General features: G+C 52.3%; 1 protein-coding gene across 4 annotated transcripts; it reads left to right on the top strand.

Moving 5' to 3' along the window:
* The first annotated feature begins 756 nt into the window (after positions 1-756).
* Positions 757-14628, top strand: CNDP2 (carnosine dipeptidase 2). 4 transcript variants are annotated; one of them, XM_027525781.1, is made up of 12 exons: positions 757-844; positions 3988-4068; positions 5157-5300; positions 7397-7559; positions 8303-8391; positions 9782-9982; positions 10181-10265; positions 10943-11103; positions 11853-12017; positions 13258-13399; positions 13574-13721; positions 14084-14628. In XM_027525781.1, exons 2-12 carry the CDS (start codon positions 4009-4011, stop codon positions 14151-14153), a joined length of 1428 nt encoding a protein of 475 aa, XP_027381582.1. In that variant the 5' UTR covers positions 757-844; positions 3988-4008; the 3' UTR covers positions 14154-14628. The 4 variants fall into 4 exon arrangements, with proteins under 4 accessions (XP_027381582.1, XP_027381581.1, XP_027381583.1 ...); XM_027525780.1 differs by having other exon boundaries at positions 776-844; positions 3981-4068; XM_027525782.1 differs by lacking the exon at positions 757-844 and adding an exon at positions 870-1159.
* Positions 14629-23019: the final 8391 nt, after the last annotated feature.

The raw sequence follows: 23019 nt of genomic DNA, 5'->3' as shown, positions 1-23019 counted from the left end.
CCTCCGTCCATGGGATTTTCCAGGCAAGAGTACTGGAATGGGTTGCAATTTCCTTCTCCAGAGGATCTCCCTGACCCAGGGATCGAACCGAGGTCTTCCGCACTGCAGGCAGACAGTTTACCATCTGAGCCACCAGGGAAGTCAGTCCTTGTGATTACTGGATTTAAATACTAAAATATTTCCTCTCTCAGTCATGGTGCTGGTGAAGGACTGGCGAACCAAGTGGCAAAGCGTGAAACTGCTGCACATCCCGCACGCCCCGTAGGAGCTGCGCCGCGGGGATGAGACTGTCGGCGGGAGGTCTGGGTTTTTTTTTTTCCTCCCCCAAAGCCTGAGGGTTCGGGGGTGTGTGGGCGACCCAACTTCAGACCCCCCCCTGCACCAAAGACCACCTCTCAAACCTCATAGAGAGGGAGGTAGAGGGAGGTCACCACCTGGGCAGGTGCTCTGGAGCCCCGCCTCCCTGGCTTCCGCCCCGCCCCCCCGGTTTCAGCCCCGCCTCCCCGGTTTCAGCCCCGCCTCCCCAGTTTCAGCCCCGCCCCATCCCTGCCCCGCCTCCCCGGCTTCAGCCCCGCCCCATCCCTGCCCCGCCTCCCCGGCTTCAGCCCCGCCCCGCCGAACTCACGTACCGCGCGGTGAAGAGCGGGGAGACGGTGGGGCGGGGCGACGCTATCCCCAGAAAGGCCCAGGATTGGTGGACGGCACGGCGGCGGGGGCGGGGCGACGCCGGCTCTTCCGGAAGGGACCCCTGATTGGTGGGCGGGGTGGGCGGGGCGGGGGCGTGCCCGTCCCGGGGGCGTGGCCTGAGCACGTGGTGCGGAACTGGCGCTGCAGCTGCGGGCGGGTGAGCGGCCTTCCCCGGGTGGAGAGGTCCCCGAGGGCGGCGGGAGCGGGAGGCGAGGCTAGCAATGTGGGGCCGCGGGCCGCCTCCGGAGGAGCAAGGGAGAACGGGCGCGGTTGGGGAGCCGCTGATGCCGGCCCGCCCCATGGCCGTCCCAAATGGCAGGAGAGTGTGTTGGGTCAAAAGACAGCCCGTTCCGCTCGGAGGTCGGAGCTCTGGGGTTGCGGGTGGCGCGCCGGCCTGCCGACCCTCCCGCGGCGAGGCCCGCAGAGAACGAAAGCCTGGCTCTTCCCGCGGAGCCCTTGGCGGAGGCCGAAGGTTGGTGCTGCGCCCGCGGGGCGGAGGCCCGGGGTCGGGGGTCTCTAACCCCCCGTCCTCACTTGAGGCCGGGAGGTTGCTCTGAGGCAGCGTCCACCTTCCCACCGGTCAGGTGCGGTGATGCTTGGTCCCCGGTCGGCCTGCACTGAGTCCTTGAGACCCTGGGCCTCGCGGGCAGGGCCTTCGACCCGCCGCCGCCGCACGCACGGGATCCTGGTGCTGACTCAGCGGTCTGGTGGAGGTTTCTTCATGCCTTTGTCGTCCCTGGTGTTGGCAGGGAGGAGTGGCCGAGAGTCATTTTGTAGACCTGTATGTTTGCGATTGGACAAACTAGAGGGTTCCGCCCCTATTTTAGTGGCTTTTACGCAGACTTGAAGCCACGATTCTGGTGTGTGTTTAGTCTCTTCCTGTGTCTTGAGTTAATGAGGGACAGGATGGGGCACTCATAACTGGAGGAACCTTTTGTAGGTGTCACTGGATGGTCCCGGGTACTCCCCTGTCACTCCTTCCTCTCACACTAATTCACTGCCAAGGCTGTTACTCCCTGGAACCTTAGGTTTCAAGAGTGCCGTCTGCCTAGCGCTCTTCGATTTGGTAATACTTGCTTTTATTCCCTCCAGCTCAACACTTTTACCCTCGTCACTGGGGTTCACCAGGACATATAAAAGTGGTCCTATCTAATGGATTTGGTGCTGGCAGTAGTGAAACAGGAAAAACCCGACTGTGAGTGGGAGGGAGAAATGGACCTGGCCCCACCTCTCTGGGTGAGCAGTTCAGAACAGCAGTAGCTTTTCTCTGGCCCTGGTGAGGTGGCAGGCCATGCTGAACAATCTGCTCTCTGTTTACTCTCCTTTGGTTAAAAAAAAAAAAAAAAAATGCAACTTTGATTGTTCTATCTTTGACTTTAGCTGGAAGGCCATTGCTTAATCGGGCCACAAAGAACATGGTATTAATGAGAATTTATCACAATGAGCGTGGGATCTGTGCTATTTAATGACCAGAAACTCAAATGAAAAGTACCTGACTTAGTGTAGTTTCCTGCTAAATAGAGTTTCTTTTGTGATTGAAAACTTTGACTTATGTGCAGTGCCTCTGCATTTATGACCCCGTCATTGAGATAAAGGAGAAGGAAATGGCACCCCACTCCAGTACTCTTGCCTGAAAAGTCCCATGGATGGAGGAGCCTGGTAGGCTGCAGTCCATGGGGTCGATAGGAGTTGGACAGGACTGAGAGACTTCACTTTCATTTTTCACTTTCACTTTTCACTTTCATGTATTGGAGAAGGAAATGGCAACCCACTCCAATATTCTTGCCTGGAGAATCCCAGGGACCCTGGAGCCTGGTGAGCTGCCGTCTATGGGGTCACACAGAGTCGGACACAACTGAAGCAACTTAGCAGCAGCGGCATTAAGATAAGGCCCTCAGCTGAAACAACCTGAGCTGGCTGGGAGGTCTGTGTACTCTGTCGCTGATGTTGGAAGAGGATTTTCCTTACTGAACTCTCACTGCACATCCACGGTCTGCTGCCAGGCTTCATGACTCTGAATTAAGTCCCTCGTCTGTTGGAGCTCCTCGTGGCTCTGACAGTAAAGAATCTGCCTATGGTGCAGTAGACCAGGGTTCAATTTCTGGGCCAGGAAGATCCCCTAGAGAAGGGCCACCTACTCCAGTATTCTTGCCTGGAGAATCCCATAGACAGAGGAGCCTGGTGGGCTACAGTCCATGGAGTCACAAAGAGTCAGACAGGACTGAGCAGCTAATATTTTCACTTCTTTCTGTTTAGATGTGACTTCAAAGTCCTAAACCGAGAAAAAGATACTCTTTAACTGCAGCGTGTCCATACATGGGTGCTTGTCTGGTGTCTCGCTCCAGAGATCAGTTAGCAGGATCTTGTGACTCTGAGCTGCAGTTCTAAAATACTTCCCTTCACTGTGGTGCTGAGTTTGCTCCCAGTCCCTGAGCTCTTCTCAGTCGCTGCTGAGGCTTGAATCTTACCATGTGATGGAAGATGAGTTGTCACTTGGAAGAATCGGGGGGAGCTCCTTCTGAAAGTCCCAGTTCTGAGATTTTCTTTATCTCGTGTGAGTTCCAGTTTTTAAAGATGCTGACTCAAATGGCACCTTCTCCCCTGTTTCGGTAAGGTGGAGCAGGATGTGTTTGGTCTCCAGCAGGAGAAGCTGGGTGTTAGACAATGCACTTGGGGAGGTGGACGCTTGTGTTCCCTCATCCCAGTGGACTTTCACACGCTGTCCTAGCCGTTTCTGGACCTGGGTTGTCAGTTTCCTTAACCTGAACCCACGTTCCTCTCCTTGGATCTTGGGTGCTGTGCTGGTTGGTTTGCAGTATAGGGACACATGTGACATTTTTGCTGAGAGCCTTGGAGTGATTATTTCCTCTGTGGTAGTAGTAAGTGGGAAGTTCTCTGTGTGCTTTGAGGGTAAAATTAAATTTTTTTTAAAAGTGTTAAGAACAGTGGTGCATCAGTACTCCTGGAAAGTACCTGCTTTTAATTATATCAGATTGTCTTCAACTCAGGCCCTTGCTTCAGTTACCTGCCATTCTGTCACACAATTCCTGGGTACTTTTCTTTCTGAAAAAAAAAAAAAAGAAAAGAAAGAATGGTGATCAGCCTGAGCCTCTGACTGCTTTCCCAAGACGTTGTCTCTACTGAGGTCACTTCCTGGAGCCCTCGTGACGGCCGTGTCCTGTGCTATCGGGGCGGGGTGCAATTTATGATCCTGAACAAGTGCCTCCGGGGCCTGAGGATCAGTCAGGCCCTGTCTTGAGGCAGCACTGACAGGTTCTTCTTCTTCCCCGGAGTCTCCAGGATCTGTGGTCTGGTTGAAAGATGTCGGCCCTCACCACCCTGTTTAAGTACGTGGACGAAAATCAGGATCGGTATGTTAAGGTAAGGGAGCATGTAGTGACTGTTCGCATTCAGTTTAATCCCGTAGGACCCAGGGAAACTTCAAGGAGCTAATATGATTGATGATGTTCTAATCAAGTATTAACAATGCTGTCTAGGCAGAGAAAGACAAATGCTAGTGTGATCTCACTTATATGTGGAATCTGAAAAAGGTGAACTCAGAGAAGCGGAGAGTCGAACCCTGGTTGCCAGGGACCGAGGGGTGGGGAGATGGGGGTTTGGCCTAAGGGTACTGACCTGTTACGAGATGAATAAGTTCTGGGGATCCAGTGCACTGTGTGGTGAATATAGTTACCAGTACTCTGTTGTGTGTTTGAATAGATGTTAAGTCTTGCCCCCCCAAACCAAAAAAAAAGGTAACTTAAATTGTGTATTGTCGAGAGGTCTTTTCCTCTGCTTTCTCATTACAATATGTAAGTTACTCTTTTGACTTTTGATAGAAACTCTTAATACATGTTTCTAGAAAGCAAAGTTAATTCAGGATTTTTGTCTGGTCTTGTGATAGATGTAAAGAACTATCTTACATTGCATGTTTTAAATGATTCAGTAATCTTATATGTTAATCTGTTTCTTGATGTTAACGTAAAGAGCCATGCATTAAAGTCACCTTTGGTAGACATATTTCAGGTGAAATCTTTCCAGTTCTCATTTGAAAAATTATATTTTAGAGAGCATGGCCATTCTCAGGATGATAAATAAGGGAACTTGGACTTTGAAGATATTGGGTATTTTCTGTATCTTTCAGTTTCAATTTTGTCAGAACCAGATATAAACATGTTCATGAAACTTACACATTTCATAAAAAAAACTTACACGTCTTGCAACCACATCGTGTTTGGTGGTTAACGAGTCTCCTGTCATTTTGTATAGTTCTTGGTATGGGGTCAGTGCAAAGCGTCCTTATATCTTAAACAGAAAGCAGATGTCACAGATCTCTTCCCCCATGTCTGGGCAGCAGGATCCAGACGGAGCAGACAGCTCTGTGGGCCTGAAAATGGCCCACCCGTGAGCGCCTTCGTCCCTCCCAGAGCAGCTTTTCCAAATCCCTTTTGCTTGTTCTCCACCCACAGAAGCTTGCGGAATGGGTGGCCATCCAGAGCGTGTCAGCGTGGCCAGAGAAGAGAGGCGAGATCCGCAGGATGATGGAGGTGGCGGCCGCCGACATCAAGCAGCTGGGCGGCTCTGTGCAGCTGGTGGACATCGGGACCCAGAAGGTGGGCGGGATGGGGGCTTTCCTGGGCGGCTCCGTGGGGCTGGTGGGCATCGGGACCCAGAAGGTGGGCCGTGGGGCCGGATGGGAGCTTTATTGAGGGGTTGGCAGGGCTCGGCAGGTCCTCACAAGTTCTGAAGGCTTTGCTGCAGATAAATCACTGGTGTTTATTGTGTCTTAGTGACTTATGTATTTGTTTATTTTCGATTGCGCTGGGCCTTGGTTGCTGTGCGGGCTCTTCTCTCGTTGAGGCGAGCAGGGTTGCTCTCTAGTCGAGGTGCACAGGCTTCTTACCGCGGTGGCTTCTCTGGTTGCAGAGCACGGGCTTTAGGGTGCACAGGCTTCAGTGGTTTCGGCTCCCAGACTCTGGGCACAGGCTCGGTAGTTGTGGCACACGGGCTTGGTTGCTCCATGACATGTGGGATCTTGCAGGACCAGGGATCAAACCCGTGTCTCCCGCATTAGCAGGCAGGTTCTTTTACCACTGAGCCACCAGGGAAGCCCAACTTGCTGGTCTTTCAAACAAGCACAGGTGGCCTGATTTGGATGCTAAACCGGGTGGCTTCTTGAGTCCGAGTGCACCAAGCTTCACAGTACCCATCGTGTTCCTCCAGGGAGGGGAACTGTTGAGGGTTAGCCAAGAGGAAGCAAACAGAATGGCCCTTCCTACATGAGCTGAGGTTCCTCCCCCGAAGCCAGGCGGCCTTCAGATCAGGAAGGTACACTCTGCCCATTAGATGCAAAGCTAATGAAGACGCCCACTCACTCACAGCCACTGTGTCCCCAGTGTCAGGATTGATAAAACAGCGCTTTTTTCATGACTCAGTTCCTGGGAAAGAGCGACTTTAGGTGTGGGGCACTGGGCTCAGTTGCCTTCTAATGCAGGAATCTGACAGACTCCAACTTGAATGAGTGATCTCGCTGTGCGCTCCCTTATTCTGCTGTTTTCGTTTCAGATGATGTCAGCCCCGTGTTAACTACATGTTTCGTGCCATGCATTGTCAGCAGTTGTAATACTCCTTTATGTTGCAGGGCTGACTGGGTTTGGCTTATCTTGGTTCTCTTGTCTGATGATTTAGGTGTTGGTTGAAATCACAGTCCTGGGATTTTAGAAGTGGGCGTTCAGCCCGGTCTGTTCTTCTCATAAATGGAAGGACCCAGAGGCTCAGACAGGCTCTGTCTCCCTGGGAAGCAGTAGTAGGTCCATGGCAAAGGAGGTTACAGTCTGGGCCTTCCGATTCCAGTCCAGTTTGCATATGAGACTTCTGCTGACCACAGACTGAATAGTTGATTTAAGGTTACTTAAGATATGTTGCAACTTCCTGGCGCTTTCCCCACTCCTCACTGTGAGAGGACAGACCAGTATTCCTGGAGTTGTTTTCTGTTAGGAGCATACTTGTCATGCTTCCTCTCCCTTTTTCCTAATATGCTAAAAAAAAAAAAAAATCTAGGTGGCAAATAACTTTTAAGAGTTGTTACTTTAAAATAGGTGAAACTATTCCGACTGAGCACTCACACCTTAGCAATGTATTTTTCCTGGAGAAGGAAATGGCAGCCCACTCCAGTGTCCTTGCCTGGAGAATCCCATGGACAGAGGAGCCTGGCGGGCTATGGTCTGTTGGGTTGCAAAGAGTCCGACACAACTGAGCATTTTTAAAGATCATCTTTTAAAAATTGAGCAAGCTGCCTGCAGTTATAAACATGATTGTCTCTGTGCTCTGGATTATGGGAACATATATTCTTGTTAATTATTGACTCAGTGGAACAATGTGATACTGAGCTCTGCGATAGAGGGTGATTGATGAGAACAGATAACTTGCCCAGGGCGTGCTGATAGCACCTGCTGTAAACACCACTCTCTTCTTTTTTTTTTTTTTTAATTGGTGTAGAGTTGTTTTCCAACATTGTGTTGGTTCCTCCTGTACAGCAAAGTGAATCAGCTATACGTACACATATGTCCCTTCCAGTCACCACAGAGCACTGAGTTCTCTGCACTCTACAGTGGGTTCTCATGCGTTACCTTGTCTGTATGGGAGACTGGGGTTAGCACCGCGCTTCTTGACCAAGGACCATCCTCCATGGCCTCCCCTCCTCCCCCAGCTCCCTGATGGCTCCGAGATCCCACTTCCGCCCATTTTACTCGGCAAGCTGGGCTCTGACCCACAGAAGAAGACGGTGTGCATCTACGGCCACCTGGACGTGCAGCCGGCGGCCCTGGAGGACGGCTGGGACAGCGAGCCCTTCACCCTGGTGGAGCGAGACGGTAGGCTGCTCCCTGGAGGAGGGGGACCTGTATCACGCTGGCTTTAGGAAGTGTGGCCCAGCCTCTCAGGTGCCATCTTTCTAGAACCAGCTGTTTTCACAGAGCCTAGAAACTGGGTTCTGGAAACTTCACGTCTGTGCTCTATCCCTGAAATCCCAGGAAGCCTTCCTTTCCCAGCAGAGCCTGGTCTCCGTGGCCTTGGGCACGCTGGGCTTCCCACACCTGCTGCCACTTCCCCAGGAAGCCTGGCCTGAGCCAGCATGGCCCCCAACCTGGGACCTGAATCCAGCCCGACTCTAGGAGAAGCGTCAGCATTTCCCTGACCCCCACCCCCGCCCCACCTTCATCTCTGAACACTGACTTTTCCACATGGGACGTGGCCTTTGGCCCTGTGGAGCAGCCCCCTCATGTGTACCTTGTCCCCTTGGGCCGAGTCCAGGCTGTCTTTAATGGAAACTTTTCCTCGGGACATGTTGAGTTTCTGTTGAAGCCTCCCTGGCGGCGCAGGGGCAGTCAGGTCATCACGGCTCACGTGGTCCCTATGGTGCACTTGCCGTCTTGTCCCCTCTGCCCACCCCTCCCCTCATCCCCTCCCAGCCACTCCCAGTGGCACCCTGCTCCCCACCCTGCCCCGGGCACCCAGAGATCACTCTCATCTCACCCTGCTCATCTGCCTTCCCCACACTGATCCTCCCCCTCCGCCTGTGACCATCACCCAGCGAACGTGCTGATTGCTATTCCAGGCAAACTGTTTGGGAGAGGAGCCACCGACGACAAGGGGCCGGTGGCCGGCTGGATCAATGCCCTGGAAGCCTTCCAGAAAACCAAGCAGGTACGCGGCCTGCGCCCCGCCACCCCCTTCACCTGTTCCACCTGGTGGTGCACAGTGGGGCTTTGTGTTCCCGGAACAGCAGTAAAGATCAAAGATCACACTCCCCAACCCCCCCACCGAGCGGGATCAGCACAGCAGGGCCACGTTCTGCTTCATAGCCTGTTTTCTAGTTTTAGGAAACACTGAAGATGCAGTGGTTTATGGTTGTTCTAAGGTCACCCTGTTGGTGACTCAGCAGAGACCCAGCCAGCAGGGGAGGCGAGAGCTCTGGGCACGGACCGCACCTGGGGAGGGGGTACTCACCAGCAGGGGACCCAGGCTGTGATGGAACCCAGGCTGTGATAGTGGGCAGATCCTTTACTTCATGTTATTCTCTTAATCTAGTACTCTTGCCTGGAGAATCCCATAGATGGAGGAGCCTGGTAGGCTGCAGTCCAGGGGTCGAAAAGAGTCAGACACGACTGAAGTGACTTAGCAGCAGCAGCAGCAGTTTTGATGATAACGTATAGACAGTTTCTGCATCTTGCTCTTACCTTGAGATGAGATAAGAAAAGCGTTTTTGTCAGGACGTGGAGGGGTAGATCTGAAAAGGGTCCAAGTGTGCTGTGCTCAGGGGCCCTGGGGTCTGCGGTGGCGGAGGGGAGGGGCGTCCGTTCACAGACCCAGCCCCCAGCCACCTCTTTTCCCCTAGAGAGGTGGAGGGGCGGGGCGTGTGGTGAGCCGCGCTTCCGGGGGCGGCTCTGAACTGGGACCCCACAGACGTGAGTGCATGTGGGCCGGCCACCCATGGCCTTTGGCCTCAGATCACTCAGGTGCAGCTCCATGGTCTCACCTGTGGAAGGGGGCCACCCACCTCAGGGCACAACGCTGGGGAGAACTGGAAACCCCCGAGTAGGAGGCTGCGGCCTCTCAAATTCACTGTCAGCTCTGGAAGAGGAGGGCCCGCGGTGGGTGGAGGGCCCGGCCCTGAGGGAAGACGGCGCCCACTCACTCCTTCCAGGGATGCACTGCGTGGCCATCACAGTGCGGACGGAGGCTCCGGCCGGGTTTGTGTCCCGGCCTCTGTCTTCAAGCAGCTCAGCTTTGCCAGAGACGCCTGATCTGTGCTGGGTGCTCACAGAAACCCTGCAAGTGGGCCGCGCGATTAGGCTGGGGGCCCCTGGGAGCAGTCCTTCCAGGTGACCGGCCGGAGCCGGGCCGTGTCCCGGCAGCCCGGCGCTGGGGCGGAGGGTCTCTGCCAGCCCCCACTGCCCGCCCCGCGGTCAGTGCAGGGAAAGTCAGTAGGGTATTTGAAATGCACGATCTCACAACACTTGGTGGCTTCCTGTCCGTTGTTCTAAGAAATAAAATTCCGTGTACGCTGACTACCTTCTTCACCACCCCCTCCCAGGAAGTCCCCGTCAACGTCCGCTTCTGCCTGGAGGGCATGGAGGAGTCGGGCTCCGAGGGCCTGGACGCGCTGATCTTCGCGCAGAAAGACGCATTCTTCAAGGATGTGGACTACGTGTGCATCTCCGACAACTACTGGCTGGGCAAGAACAAGCCCTGCATCACCTACGGGCTGCGGGGCATCTGCTACTTCTTCATCGAGGTGCGCGGGGGCCGCGCCTCCCCCAGGAGGGTCTCTGGTTGCAGCCAGAGCCTTGTGATTTAGGGAGTGCCTGGCCGGGCCTGGGGGGCAGCAAACCGATTTCGGAGTGTGCACTGTGAGCGTCCTCTGTCGGCTTTCCCGCCGCGGGGTGAGGACGAGCTCCCGGGAGCAGCCCGCAGAGTGGCCGTGTGTCCACAGGTGGAATGCAGCGACAAGGACCTGCACTCGGGCGTGTACGGCGGCTCGGTGCACGAGGCCATGACCGACCTCATCATGCTGATGGGTGAGCGCGGGTGGGCCCCTGCAGCGATTCGGGGGTCTTCTCTCCCTCCCTCCCTCTCTGGCTGCTCCCTCTAACAGGCCCACTTGGTTCATGTCTGCCTCCCCTTCACTCCCCACCACCTTCCCCCGGTCACCAGACCCCACCTCGGGTCCCTAGAATCACGGCCATCCTTGCCCTGGCCGCGGTGGTGTCTCACCTTCCTGCAGGGGGTTGCTCTGGTCCAGTTGGCTGTCACTGGCCACAGCGGGTCTCCTGTGAGGCTCTCTCACGGCCCCACCTGGCACCCGGCCCACTCACCGTGTGCTGAGTCCCATTTTCCTCCCAGGTGGGCAGTGTGTGCTGTACATGAAGCCGACTTTCCTGGGCCTGGAGTCGGCTCTGTCTCACTGGGTTTTCCCTCCTAGGCGTGGGAGTAGGTGGCTTCTTAGGGAACATGCATTAGAAAGGAAACACGGGCCTGACGGTGGGCGGGCCACAGGAGCCAGTTTGCTGTGTGTCTTGTCCTGTGACCGTGGGTGGTTCCCCTGCCCTCCCTGTAGTCCTCTCCTACCTTAAACAGGAGGCATCGCCACGCCCTCCCGGGTTGTCACGGTAACGGATGACAGGCGGCCCAGGTGCTTCTGCCGGGCCTGGGGCTGCCGCGGGCTCCCACTAACCCCTGCTTGCCCACCGCCCAGGCTGCCTGATGGACAAGAAGGGGAAGATCCTCATCCCGGGCATCAGTGAGGCCGTGGCCCCCGTGACCGAGGAGGAGCTGGAGCTCTACGACAAGATCGATTTTGACCTGGAGGAGTACGCCCGGGACGTGGGCGCTGGGACCCTCCTGCATGGCTGCAAGGTGCCCCCCACCTGCCAGGCTCACAGTGCGTGTGGCCCTGGGGCCCCAGAGAGGGGGCTGCAGGCTGGACAGACCCGGGCATACCCCGGGCACATGAGCGCCAGATGCTGCCGACATCAGTGGGCAACATGTGCCAGGCTGGGAGCTCTGTGAGTTGTCAGACCACTGTGCCACCCCGGGGACCGGGCCGCCTGCAGTGGGGGAGCTTCTCCTGGTTTGCACATGCTGGGAAATGGCCCATCTGCCCAGGGGTGTCTCACTGTTCCCTGGAGAGCTGGGTACCAAGGTGGAGGCTGATTGCACAGAACATTTACTTACCTGTTTGTTGGCAGAATCAGGTCTGGATATAAATTCCAGCTCTTAAGTACCTGCAGCCACAGGCCCTGGGGAAGCAAGAGGAGCTCGCCAGGCGCCTTGGGGGCCAGCTCACCCAGCGGCCCCACTGGGTCGGTGCCGCCTCCTTCTGGGCGTGCGGTCCCCCAGCCGCCTGGTCTCCCCTGCAAGCAGCTGGTGCTGACCCCCAACCCACAGTGCTGACTGCTGTTGGCAGTGCTGTCCCCTGACAAGCTGGTGCTGACCCCCGAGCCGCAGTGGGGAATCCCCCAACCCACAGTGGGGACCCCTGACCCGCAGTGGGGACCCCTGACCAGCCAGTGGGGATGCCTGACCAGCGAGTGCTGACCCCTGACCCACGGTGCTGACCCCTGACCTGCAGTGCTGACCCCTGACCGCTGGCCGTCTCTCTGCAGAAGGACATCCTGATGCACAGATGGCGTTACCCATCCCTGTCTCTTCACGGCATCGAAGGTGCCTTCTCCGGGTCAGGGGCCAAGACCGTGATTCCACGAAAGGTGGTCGGCAAGTTCTCCATCCGACTCGTCCCGAACATGACTCCGGAAGTGGTCAGCGAGCAGGCACGTGGACGCGGGGGTGCGAGGAGGGCTGCTGTGCCTGAGGAGATGGTCACTGAGAGCCCCAGGGGCACCCCCAACAGGGAAGGGTGCTCGCCTCCCCCACACAGCCCCGCCCTTGGCACTCCTCAGCTCAGCCATCACTAGAATAAGCAGGTCAGATCCTAATCAGAGATAAAGGCCAAATAAAACAGCATCCCCTGTGCACGACCTTTGTCCCTGCTGAGGTGTGCTAAAATCTGACCTCTGACCTCATTCTAAGGCTTTGAAGCAAAGGCTGACTTTGGGCTGAATGTGTTGTGGTGAGAGTCCAGGGTCTGGTCTGTGGTGAGCAACAGAGGGGGCTGGGGGTTCCAGAGGGGAGAGGACTGGGGGAGAACATGAGACCCAGTGTTCACCCATAGACTCACTGTAGACCCCGTGTAGACCCTCACAGACCCAGTGTAGACCCCTCATAGACCCAGTGTAGACCCCTCATAGACATAGTGTAGACTCTCATAGACCCACTGTAGACCCTCATATACCCAGTGTAGATCCTCATAGACCCCATGTCGACCCCTCATAGACCCAGTGTTGACCCTCATAGACCCCATGTCGACCCCTCATAGACCCAGTGTTGACCCTCATAGACCCCATGTAGACCCCTCATAGACCCAGTGTGGACCCCCTCGTAGACCCCGTGTGGACCCCTCATAGACATAGTGTAGATCCCTCATAGACCCCATGTGGATCCCTCATAGACCCAGTGTAGACCCTCATAGACCCCGTGTAGACCCCTCACAGACCCCGTTGTAGACCCCTCACAGACCCAGTGTAGACCCTCAGACCCCGTGTAGACCCTCATAGACCCAGTGTTGACCCTCATAGACCCCATGTCGACCCCTCATAGACCCAGTGTTGACCCTCATAGACCCCATGTAGACCCTTCATAGACCCAGTGTGGACCCCCTCATAGACCCCACGTAGACCCCGTGTGGACCCCTCATAGACATAGTGTAGATCCCTCATAGACCCCATGTAGACCCCTCATAGACCTCGTGTAGACCCCTTATAGACCCCGTGTAGACCCCTCACAGACCCAGTGTAGACCCTCATAGACCCAGTGTAGACCCTCATAGACCCAGTGTAGACCCTCATAGACCCCGTGGAGACCCGCCCCCCAGACACTTGTCTTGGAGTGAACCCCCAGCCCTGGACCAGAGGCCAGGCTTGTGAGACGTTGTTCCTCCCGTCTGTGGTTCAGGTTACAAGCTACTTGACCAAGAAGTTTGCTGAGCTTCACAGTCCCAACAAGTTCAAGGTGTACATGGGCCACGGCGGGAAGCCCTGGGTGTCCGACTTCAACCACCCTCACTACCTGGCTGGGAGGAGGGCCCTGAAGACAGGTGGGACGCAGCCCTGGGGGCGGGCGGGCGCTGCGGGTCCCTGTGCTGCCTGGGCCATGCCGCCTCCCACCATGGGAGTGGAGCCGCTCGCAGAGGGCCTGAGTTCAGGGTTGCCGGGCAGTGGATGTGTGGTGGGCCCCTAAAGCTCGGTTTCTTTTCTTCTGTCCTCCTCAGTGTTTGGTGTCGAGCCGGACTTGACCAGGGAAGGCGGCAGCATCCCAGTGACACTGACGTTCCAGGAGGCCACAGGCAAGAACGTCATGCTGCTGCCCGTGGGCTCGGCGGACGACGGAGCGCACTCCCAGAACGAGAAGCTCAACCGGTGAGCCTGGAAGAGGGGCTGACTGCAGGGCAGGGGCTGCTGAGAGCAGAGACAGACCCTGCCAGAGGGCTGGGGGCGAGGCCAGAGCCCAGGGTGTTAGGACGCAATGTGGAGACCTCGGCCCAGACACGGGGGGCCTGTGGTCGCAGAGAGGCGCTGCACTGAGTCCCGGTGGGAGCCCGCACGTCCAGGAGGCCAGGATCAGGGCTGGTCCCTATGGGGCGCTGGGCTGGGCTTGGGAACCAACCGGGCCAGAGCATTCAGGGCCAGCAAGCCAGGGTGCCAGGCATCCGCTCCCAGAAGGAATGCACGCATGGGCCCAGAGCTCGGGCGTGTCACTGACCCCCATTCCTCCTGGCCAGGCGCAACTACATTGAGGGGACCAAGATGCTGGCCGCGTACCTGTACGAAGTCTCCCAGCTGAAGGACTGAGCACCGCCCTGCCATCCCCACACGCTCCCCCTCCTCTCGGGACCGCCCGCCACTCCTCCCCTCTGTCAGGTTCTGCAGACTTCCAACGCGGATGTGAGAGCCCCCGCCCCGTCTCAGGATGGGGTAGCCTCCACTGGCCACGATAAGCGGTCAGGCCCAGGGCCTGTCAGCAACCCTGGATAAGCTGACTGCTCCCCGGTGGTCAGCGTGACATGGTTTCCAGAAGATAGCACACGTTCCTCCATAGAAAGTGCTAGATGGCGTCCATGAGGGCTGAAGAGGGGACTCAGGGTCTCCTGGCCCTGCCTGTGTCCCCAGGTCATGGTCGTACCCGCTTGGAGTGTCCCGTCCCAGCACCTGGGGCCTCGAGGGCAGCCTTCCCAATCCGTGCTGTCTCGGGCACATCCTGTCCTATTCTCAAGACCTTACCCATTACAATGTTCCATCTCCGTATTAAAATCCTTCAAAACCTAAACCTGAGCCGGAGGGTTATTTGGTCTCAGTCTGTGTTGCCAGTTCAGTTCAGTCGCTCAGTCGTGTCCGACTCTTTGCAACCCCATGAATCACAGCACACCAGGCCTCCCTGTCCATCACCAACTCCCAGAGTTCACTGAGACTCACGTCCATCGAGTCAGTGATGCCATCCAGCCATCTCATCCTCTGTCGTCCCCTTCTCCTCCTGCCCCCAATCCCTCCCAGCATCAGAGTCTTTTCCAATGAGTCAACTCTTCACATAAGGTGGCCAAAGTACTGGAGTTTCAGCTTCAGCATCATTCCCTCCAAAGAAATCCCAGGGCTGATCTCCTTCAGAATGGACTGGTTGGATCTCCTTGCAGTCCAAGTGACTCTCAAGAGTCTTCTCCCAACACCACAGTTCAAAAGCATCAATTCTTCAGCGCTCAGCTTTCTTCACAATCCAACTCCTACATCCATACATGACCACAGGAAAAACCATAGCCTTGACTAGATGGACCTTTGTTGGCAAAGTAATGTCCCTGCTTTTGAATATGCTATCTAGGTTGGTCATAACTTTTCTTCCAAGGAGTAAGTGTCTTTTAATTTCATGGCTGCAGTCACCATCTGCCCTGATTTTGGAGCCCAAAAAAATAAAGTCTGACACTGTTTCCACTGTTTCCCCATATATTTCCCATGAAGTGATGGGACCGGATGCCATGATCTTCTTTTTCTGAATGTTGAGCTTTATCACTTTCACTTTCATCAAGAGGCTTTTTAGTTCCTCTTCACTTTTTGCCATAAGGATGGTGTCATCTGCACATCTGAGGTTATTGATATTTCTCCCGGCAATCTTGATTCCAGCTTGTGCTTCTTCCAGCCCGGCGTTTCTCATGATGTACTCTGCATAGAAGTTAAATAAGCAGGGTGACAATATACAGCCTTGACGTACTCCTTTTCCTATTTAGAACCAGTCTGTTGTTCCATGTCCAGTTCTAACTGTTGCTTCCTGACCTGTATATAGGTTTCTCAAGAGGCAGGTCAGGTGGTCTGGTATTCCCATCTCTTTCAGAATTTTCCACAGTTTATTGTGATCCACACAGTCAAAGGCCTTGGCATAGTCAATAAAGCACAAATAGATGTTTTTCTGGAACTCTCTTGCTTTTTCCATGATCCAGCGGATGTTGGCAATTTGTTCTCTGGTTCCTCTGCCTTTTCTAAAACCAGCTTGAACATCTGGAAGTTCACGGTTCACATATTACTGAAGCCTGGCTTGGAGAATTTTGAGCATTACTTTATTAGCATGTGAGATGAGTGCAATTGTGCGGTAGTTTGAGCATTCTTTGGCATTGCCTTTCTTAGGGATTGGAATGAAAACGGACCTTTTCCAGTCCTGTGGCCACTGCTGAGTTTCCCAAATTTGCTGGCATATTGAGTGTAGCACTTTCACAGCATCATCTTTCAGGATTTGAAAGAGCTCAACTAGAATTCCATCACCTCCACTAGCTTTGTTCATAGTGATGCTTTCTAAGGCCCACTTGACTTCACATTCCAGGATGTCTGGCTCTAGGTCAGTGATCACACCATCATGATTATCTTGGTCATGAAGATCTTTTTTGTGCAGTTCTTCTGTGTATTCTTGCCATCTCTTCTTAATATCTTCTGCTTCTGTTAGGTCCATACCATTTCTGTCCTTTATCGAGCCCATTTTTGCATGAAATGTTCCCTTGGTATCTCTAATTTTCTTGAGGAGATCTCTGGTCTTTCCCATTCTGTTGTTTTCCTCTATTTGCATTAATCACTGAGGAAGGCTTTCTTATCTCTTCTTGCTATTCTTTGGAACTCTGCATTCAGATGCTTATATCTTTCCTTTTCTCCTTTGCTTTTCACTTCTCTTCTTTTCACAGCTATTTGTAAGGCCTCCCCAGACAGCCATTTTGCTTTTTTGCATTTCTTTTCCATGGGGATGGTCTTGATCCCTGTCTCCTGTACAATGTCACGAACCTCAGTCCATAGTTCATTAGGCACTCTATCTATCAGATCTAGTCCCTTAAATCTATTTCTCACTTCCACTGTATAATCATAAGGGATTTGATTTAGGTCATACCTGAATGGTCTAGTGGTTTTCCCTACTTTCTTCAATTTAAGTCTGAATTTCGCAATAAGGAGTTCATGATCTGAGCCACAGTCAGAGCTCCTGGTCTTGTTTTTGTTGACTGTATAGAGCTTCTCCATCTTTGGCTGCAAAGAATATAATCAACCTGATTTCGGTGCTGACCATCTGGTGATGTCCATGTGTAGAGTCTTCTCTTGTGTTGTTGGAAGAGGGTGTTTGTTATGACCAGTGTATATTCTTGGCAAAACTCTATTAGTCTTTGCCCTGCTTCATTCCATATTTCAAGGCCAAATTTGCCTGTTACTCCAGGTGTTTCTTGACTTCCTACCTTTGTATTCCAGTCCCTTATAATGAAAAGGACATCTTTTTTGGGTGTTAGTTCTAAAAGGTCTTGTAGGTCTTCACAGAACCGTTCAACTTCAGCTTCTTCAGCATTACTGGTTGGGGCATAGACTTGGATTACCGTGACATTGAATGGTTTGCCTTGGAAACAAACAGAGATCATTCTGTCGTTTTTGAGATTGCATCCAAGTACTGCATGTCGGACTCTTTGGTTGACCATGATGGCTACTCCATTTCTTGTGAGGGATTCCTGCCCACAGTAGTAGATATAATGGTCATCTGAGTTAAATTCACCCATTCCAGTCCATTTCAGTTTGCTGATTCCTAGAATGTCAACACTCACTCTTGCCATCTCCTGTTTGACCACTTCCAATTTGCCTTGATTCATGGACCTGACATTCCAGGTTCCTATGCAATATTGCTCTTTACAGCATCGGACCTTGCTTCTATCACCAGTCACATCCACAGCTGGGTATTGTTTTTACTTTGGCTCCATCCCTTCATTCTTTCTGGAGTTATTTCTCCACTGATCTCCACTAGCATATTGGGCACCTACTGACCTGGGGAGTTCCTCTTTCAGTTTCCTATCATTTTGCCTTTTCATACTGTTCATGGGGTTCTCAAGGCAAGAATACTGAAGTGGTTTACCATTCCCTTCTCCAGTGGACCACATTGTGTCAGAATTAACAGTAAAAGCGGAGCCTCCGGAGGAATGACTGCCCGCGCACCTCACTCCACGCAGCCCCGTGTCTGTGTGAAACTGGCTGCAGGGGAGGAGACACCACGGGGCGGGGGCGGGGGCATGGGCGGGGGTCCATCTGCCTGCCTCTGCCACCCTGTGGCCTCCCAGTGAACTCTGTCCCAAGAACACAGAGGAACCCAATATCTAGCGTTAGAGGAAGGCCTCAGGGAACACGCTGGGTCATTCCGTTTTCAGAGAGGATTGTAGCATCAGCCTCCGAGGCTTTGGCGGGTGGGGGGTCAGGACGTTCTCCCCAACCCGCCTGCCTTTCCCTCCCACCATTCCACGTCAGAATGAGACCGGGTGCTGTCGGGTTCATGCTCACCATCAGGCCTCAGCTCCATTTAGCAGAACCTGTTAGCCCACGTCATAAGCGGAGGGCCCCAAAGTGGACACATGTGTGCCGAGCTCCTTTGACCTGAGTTCCCTGAGATGGCCTCCCAGAAGAGGCCGGTTCAGTGCGCAAGTCGAAAAGGACAGTCGTTGAGCAGGAGCTGAAGATCCTCAGGACCACAGTTCTTGCCTGTAGCTGATTATAATAAATTTTTCAGAGAAAAATCAGGATAAAACAGTAACTCGCTGTGAATGACAGAAGACTTGCAACAGCCATGGTTACAAATATGGTAAGAGTTCATTTTTAAAAAATGACTCAGTGGACAAGGGAATTTGGTTATTTCTAAGGTATATGACTTTTAAAGATAAAAATTGGTGTTACGGTGGATTATATGGACAGTAAGAACATTGAGAAACTCCTAGGAATTTGTATGCAGTTTTTGGAACACATATATTAGTTACATATACCAATACAAACATAACCTAAAGAAAGTTAAAATCACCTTTATTTCACAATGCTTCTCATGTAATTTAACATATCAAATAAGTCTAATTAACTTTATATCACTATTTTTATAAGGAGAGAGCACAAATCTTTGATATTTTCTGGGGACCTTCTGGGAAAAAGTTCCCAAAGTTGGTTCGAAGTCAAGAAGACTTCTTTTAAAACCTGACTTTGGGGACTTCCTCGGTGGTGGAAGTCCTTCCAGTGCAGGGGGTAAAGGTTCAGTCCCTGGTTGGGGATCCCACATGCCTAGTGGCCAGAAAACCAGAACATAATTCAGCAGTGATACTGTAACAAATCCAATCAAGTGGTCCACATTAAAAAAAAAAAAAAAAAAAAAAACCTGACTTGGGGAAGTTCTCAAATAAGTCAACAGGTTTAAGATACTTTATTCAATGTGATGGCATGTAACTGTGAAATGATACTTAGTTATCTCTTAACCAAAGTAACAAAAGATTTCAAAGGCATGTACAGAAAGTTATAGTTATAAAAAGACCCAAGTTCTTTTAATATTGAGAAGACTCCGTTTTCTGAAGTAATCAAAGACCTGATTAAGACAGCATGAAGTATAGGAAATTATTTTGGTAAGTATAGAATCTTTGTTTTCTAGGCATATTATTCAACAGGTAAAGTAAATCTTTTGTGATAATCCAAGAAAACTTTGTCCTCTTAACACAGAATATTGAATTCTAGTTTTGCATAGCACACTGTTGATATTAAAGATGTTTTTTAAAAAATCTTTTAATTAATTTTAACCAGCTTGACCACACAATGTATTAATAAGATTTTCTCTTTCTCACTATCTGTTCTGTAAATTTTTAATACTTATTTTTTGTTCTTTATTCTCCTTAAAAAAGAATTGAAGCAACAATTAAATAATCTCTAAACAAGGACAAAATTATTCTCCTTTTCCCTTATCAAAAATGCATACTTATACCTTAAAGCTTTTTTTTTAACCAAAAAAATCACATCTTGCTTTCCTTGCATACTTTGTATCCAGTTTTTTTTCTTTATCATTTTTATTTCTAGTAGTTTCATTTACATATAAGACTAGAATTCTTAACTCTTCGTAATTAATATCTTGTGAATGTTGGGAGGTAAGCAATTGTGAACTGTTCGTCACACACAGCTTTCTGTAGTAGATGAGCAAATTTACAAACATATCAAGCCATCATTTCTAGGGGCATATGCTCCCTCCTGGTGGTCTGTGGTAAGTGGCTTCAGTCGTGCCTGGACTCTTTGCGACCTCATGGACTGTAGTCAGCCAGGTTCCTCTGTCCATGGAATTCTCCAGACAAGAATACTGGAGTGGACTGCCATACCCTCCTCCAGGGGACCTTCCTGACCCAGGGATTGAACCCACATCTCTTGCATCTCCTGCATTGGTGGGTGGATTCTTCACCACTAATGCCACCTGGGGCGAAAAAGAAGGCTGGATGACCATCTTGGACAGGTGACATCATCTAGCAACCTTTTCAACTTTCGTTATCTCAAAGCAGCTTACTCTAGAATGCTACAGATTATTAACCCTCTCCTCCTGCTGCTGCTGCTGCTGCTAAGTCGCTTCAGTTGTGTCCGACTCTGTGCAACCCCAGAGACGGCAGCCCACCAGGCTCCCCCATCCCTGGGATTCTCCAGGCAAGAACACTGGAGTGGGTTGCCATTTCCTTCTCCAGATTATTAACCCTCTCCTCCTAGCTCCCTCCTAGTGCAACTTGTTTTCAACGTGACAAAAGAACATATTTACTAACAGACTCAAATATCTTTAGTCTCTCTTTAATAAACCCAAAGTAGATAATTTAAACTTATGTTTAGAAATCTCTGTGTTTTATCTTATTGAGAAATGATCTCAATATTTACTGATTAACCATCATTTAACTGAATATAAGTTAAAGGTTTGTGTTACCCAAAAGATTTTTGAATCTGTGTTTGAGCAGATGTATTTCATAAAACCTAATTCTTTCTTGAGTTGACTGGTGCTGGGAGCCAGGCTCCGGGGAATGTGATGGGAGAGAGAGGAGGTGGTGTGAGTCCAGCCTCGGTCTTCTCAGACACGGCGGGGCCCCCAACACAGGGCTCCTGCCTGAAGGGCCGAGTATCACCGTCCAGGTGACAGAGCCCAGATGCACTGTTAAACGTCTACTCTGAGTGTCTCGGGGCAAATGGAGAAATACTGGAGGAGGGGAATTGGAGCCTGAGGACATCCCCGCCCCAGCTCCGCTTTGGAGACCGTAGGTAACTCTACACACCAGGACTCGAGGGGCTTCTGTCCCCAGAAACCCCCCGCTGGCCCCATAACCCCCAAGTGTCTGCCTCTCAATGACTTTTTCAAGCAACTTTGACCCACCCCCCACTCCATTCAGAAGCGCTCTGATTGGACAGCAGGGCCTCTCTGCACACATATAGCGCTGAAGAGGACCACACTCAGCTTGCACATAAAGATGGGGGCACTGTCCCCCACTGACCACCCAAAGACTGGGCTTCAGAGCACGCAGAGGGAATGTGGGCCTCGGGAAAGGAGAGGACAGTAGTAGGGGAGGCACAGATGGGCTCCCCATGGGCTGCAGGACGGGGAGGGAGAGAGACCTGGGCCAGGTCTGGGAACTGCTCCGGTAAGGGCGCCCTGAGTCCCGGTACTAACAGATTTCAGCTCTGCAGTTTCTCAGGTACCTAACGACACACCTGTACCAAGGGCCAAGGACCTCTTCGGCAGTGCTGTGCTGGGGCGGTCACACAAAGCCTAGCACCCCTGATCACCTTGACCTTGCAGTTACCAGTCCTGTCCTAATGATGAAAATGGGTTAGTCGCTCAGTCATGCCTGACTCTTTGTGACCCCATGGACTGGGACTGTAGCCCACCAGGCTCCTCTGTCCATGAGGTTGCCAGGCAAGAGTGGGTTCCCATGCCCTCCTCCGGGGAATCTTTCCAACTCAGGGATGGAACCCAGATCTCCTGCATTGCAGGTGGATTTTTTTTTTTATTATCTGAGCCACCAGGGAAGCCCATATAAAATAAAACCAGTTAGCAACCCTGAAAATGGAACCAGTCACTGCAGTAACTCAGCAGAGGATGTCAGTGCAGACTGGCCGCCATCAAAGAGAATGAGTGAGCTGGACAGTGGGACTGAGGCAGTCACCTGGCAAGTGGGGCAAAGGGATGACAGGATAGAAAACAGAAGAGCGAAGAAGACAGCTGGAGGGCAGATGAGATACGAGAGACTCCAGCTGTAGTAGGAGTCCCTGAAAAAAGAGCCAAGAAAACCGTGGGGAAGCAATGTGGGCATGTAGGGTAGGGGTCCCGAAGGAAAAGAATCCAATGCAGCTTTTTGACAGAAGAGAAGCCATTTTTGCCTGAGTCATTTTGGGATCTAAGCTTGGCCACCATGCTCTCAGTAATTCATGATCTTGTGGGAACAAATGATCATCATCAGGCAAGAGACGTAACAACAGCAAAGATAAGGAATCAGTTGTAAAGACTCCCAGGTCTGCTTCAGTGGTAAAGATTAGCCCGAAGTGCTCCACCTCCAGACCAACTGGAATCTGAGGGATGATAATATTGACCTTTTCTGACTCTCATGGCTTCAATCATCTATCAACTACCTTGGTCCCAGTTCTCTGCTGAATTCTGCTCTATTTCAGCCCCTTCATGAAGATGCACGTACCCTTAGCTTAAAACTCCCCAAGTATCTCTGTTCCGGGTGACACTACTTTGAGAAAGATCCCTTAAGTGTTCTCCTTATTTGTTGCAAGTGATAAACCCTTCCTCCTCCTGTTCTTTGACTGGTGTGTTATTTTTGACTTGATACCTACCAAGAGGTGAGCCCAGTGCTGGTGTCCCAGTCGCCTGCATGCAGCATGAGGCATTGCCTCTGGGTCTGGGAATGAGGCTCAGCTGAGCTCTCCTGAATATTCACTGGAAGGACTGATGCTGAAGCTGAAACTCCAATGCTTTGGCCACCTGATGTGAAGAACTGACTCTTTGGAAAAGACCCTGATGCTGGGAAAGATTGAAGGCAGGAGGAGAAGGGGACGACAGAGGATGAGGTGGTTGGATGGCATCACCGACGCGATGGACATGGGTTTGAGCAAGCTGCAGGATACAGTGAAGGACAGGGAAGCCTGGTGTGCTGCAGTCCACGGGGTCGCAAAGAGCCAGATGCGACTGAGAGACTGAATACTAACAGCAAGCTCTCCTCTGGGGTGAGGCTCACCCATCCGAGCCCACGAGAAGGAGGAGAAACTGGTGGTTCTTGGGGCTTCCTGGGGAGGCCGGCTCCTTGAAACTGCTCCTTGGCCCAGGGCCGTGCCCAGGCTGCCCCCTGAAAGCCCCGCCCTCACGGGCTTGCTGAACTGGCTCATCTCTGCAGGAGTCCTT

This window comes from Bos indicus x Bos taurus, chromosome 24, assembly GCF_003369695.1.
Source record: "Bos indicus x Bos taurus breed Angus x Brahman F1 hybrid chromosome 24, Bos_hybrid_MaternalHap_v2.0, whole genome shotgun sequence".
NCBI classification, from domain to species: Eukaryota; Metazoa; Chordata; class Mammalia; order Artiodactyla; family Bovidae; genus Bos; species Bos indicus x Bos taurus.
The sequence above is the reverse complement of the archived record's forward strand: the minus strand, read 5'-3'. Positions and strand labels throughout refer to the sequence as shown.